The sequence below is a fragment of the Trichechus manatus genome, unplaced genomic scaffold (genome assembly GCF_000243295.1).
Source record: "Trichechus manatus latirostris isolate Lorelei unplaced genomic scaffold, TriManLat1.0 scaffold00165, whole genome shotgun sequence".
Taxonomy (NCBI): domain Eukaryota; kingdom Metazoa; phylum Chordata; class Mammalia; order Sirenia; family Trichechidae; genus Trichechus; species Trichechus manatus.
Genome location: NW_004444101.1, coordinates 2552390 through 2555203, shown reverse-complemented (window position 1 = coordinate 2555203; position 2814 = coordinate 2552390). Strand labels below are relative to the sequence as shown.

The window sequence follows — 2814 nt, the reverse complement described above, 5'->3', positions numbered from 1 at the left end:
GTTCTAGAATGGCCCCTTGGTACTCTTTGCAGTTAGTCTTTCTCTCTGCATGGAGTCTTCTCTCTTCTGGTTAACTTTGTTGAATTAACTAGAACTTCCATAAAATGTTAGGTAAGACCAGAAGTGGTGGGCTCGCTTGTTTTGCTCATTGCTTTAATTGGAGTGATGCTGGTGTTTCAGGTTCTGTGTGATCCGGGGGTATCGATGAACTCCAGCTGGCGAAAACCGTACAGAGGAAGCATCTCTAATTGAGATTCCCTCCCGCTTTGACTGTAGACTTTGCCTCTCAGGACTATGTGTCGACATTATCTTCTGAAAACTGAATATTGCAGAAGAGATGTCTAAGACCAGTGTGACTTTTCCTCTTGTTAGTGTTTCCTCTTTGTTGCTGTTTTCCAGTACGTCTGTTGAACCTGTTTGGACGCCAGTAGGATTTCTTTATCCTTGGAAATACAATTTTTCATGGGAGTGTAGCTGGGGCCTCTTTTGGCTGGGGCCTCTTTTGTTGGCCTCTTTTGACATACTTTTGCCAGGTACTCAGGGTGTCTCTTGATCAGCAGATTCAAATCTGCCTTCAGCTCAGGATGATTTTCTTGACATGCGTCTTTGGTTATGGTTTCTGTTTCATTCTTCTGGCGTCTTCTTCAGAAACAGCTATTATCCGCAGGTAAAACCATGGTCTTTCCTCTATCTCTCTCCTCTTCTCAGATTTAATATTTGTCTATCCCCTTTGCATTTTGGTTTAATTTTTTTTTAATTCTGGTGAACGTATACACAACCAAATGCACACCATCTCAACAATTTCTACGTGTACAATTCAGTGACGTTTATTACATTTTTCAACTTGTGCATTCTTTCTATCCTTTTCCAAATTATTCCCCCACCATTAACATAAACTCACTGCCCCCTAAGCAACAACTCCCCCTTTTCCCCTCCCTCTCACCCCCGGTAACCACCGATCATCCTTGGTCTCTATATATTTGCTTATTTCATACAAGCAGGATCATACAGTATTTGTCCCTTTGCGACTGACTTATTTCTCTTGGCGTGATGTTTTCAGGCTTCATCCACATTGTGGCGTGCGTCAGGACCTCATTTCTCTGTATGGCTGAGTGGTATTCCATTGTGTGTACGGACCACGTTTTGTGGAGGGGTTCGTCTGGTGATGGACACCCCTTTGCATTTTAAAATGTTCCTCCCGCCGTCCTCCACGTGAGCGACACCATTCCTTCATCGTGGACTCTGAGCTCTTCCTCTGGTTTTCGGCCCCGGTGTGGCCTCTTCGTCTCCTCTTCATTGCTTGTTTCACTGAGGCCACCTTTTCTGGAGTTTTCATCCGTGGCACAAAGTGGATGCTGCCCCGAATGTGCTTGTGTGTCATGGGCCGTGCCAATCCTCTCTCGGTTGCACATCTTTTCCAAAGCCGCACGCTGGCTTCTCCCTGTTTATTGATTCGTGGACAAAGCAAGGTTTGGTCAGACCTGCTGTATTCCAAAAATACTGTGGTGGATTCTCCGTGGGTCTGGTTTCTCTCACCTGGAGGCGCCTGGAGTTGTCCCAACACATAAGGGCTAGAGCTAGGGAGGTGGGGGTGCAGGGTTATGCTTGAGCTGAGCGCCCCATCACCTGGGCCCAGTGGGTGCGATAAGTTCCCTGCTTGGTTGACTCCCATGTTGACACACTAGGAGGCAGCTGTTGTGATCCATGGGGGTTTCATTGACTAATTTTTTGGAAGTGGATGGCCAGGCCTTTCTTCTTAGTCTTAGTTTGGAGGCTCCTCTGAAACCTCTCCACCATGGGTGACCCTGCTGGTATTTGAAATATCCGTGGCATAGCTTCCAGCATCACAGCAACATGCAAGCCACAGGTTGACTGACAGGTGATGGTAAAATGTATAGCAGCATTCAATGAGGTATCCACTGGACCACTCCAGGAATGAGCTGTGCATGCTCCTTTTTAACCCTCAAAACCCTTCTCTTGTTGGCTAGCTGAATCCAGGAGCCCAACATGAATGGCTATGCCGGATTTCCTCCCAGCCCCAGTGACCCCTCCAGGGGCGTGCTAGAACCCAAGCCCGGCCGAGCCCCGCTCCTGGAAGACGTGGAGATGAGCAGCAGCTGCAGCAGAAATGAATCCAGTGAGAACCGCTCCACAGGGCAGGCTGGCGACTGTGACGACAGCAGGGGACCGGGGATGCTGGGCCGGCCGGCCGCCCTGCAGGGGTAGGTGCCCGCGCTGGCTGCTCGGGGCCAGGCAGGGTAGGGACGTTTCATCTCCTTTGTAACATGGCTGCTTTTTGAATCTTTAAATCATAATTCTAAGTCTTTCAGGATTTTTGAAAATCTCCTTAACTCAGATAGCTGATTTATTAGGGTCTGTCCTTCCTGAGACATCCTGGGGTGGTACAAACGGTTAATGTGCTCAGCTGCTAACCAAAGGGTTGATGGTTCGAGTTCACCCAGAGGCATCTCAGAAGAAAGACCTGGCAATCTCCTTCCAAAGACTCAGCCATTAAAAACCTCGTGGAGCGCAGTTCTAACTCCGACACACGTGGCGTTGCCGTGAGTCGGAATCGAATCCATGGTGACTGATTTGTCCTTTCGTAATGTTACTCTATTGGTTTTCAATACAGGAGATGCTGAGTGAATATAAAGGGGTCTTGAGGCGAGTGTAGGGGACCCAGCTGACAGCTACTGTCACCAACGCTGGGTGGCTTAGAGAAAAGGAACTTGCTCTTTCAGCCTTGCGTTCCCATCTCCCTGTGCTTTGTCTTTCCGGTGCACGTTTCCCCCGCTATCTGAAAGTAGAGCACTC

The 2814-nt window shown here is 48.5% G+C and overlaps 1 protein-coding gene across 1 annotated transcript in view; it reads left to right on the top strand.

Moving 5' to 3' along the window:
* The first annotated feature begins 2007 nt into the window (after positions 1 to 2007).
* Positions 2008 to 2814, top strand: part of PER2 (period circadian regulator 2) — a 37604-nt gene continuing 36797 nt past the window's right edge. Inside the window, exon 1 of the mRNA XM_023740850.1 lies at positions 2008 to 2222. Within this exon, the coding sequence (XP_023596618.1) occupies positions 2008 to 2222 (215 nt within the window). The remainder of the gene's footprint in view (positions 2223 to 2814) is intronic.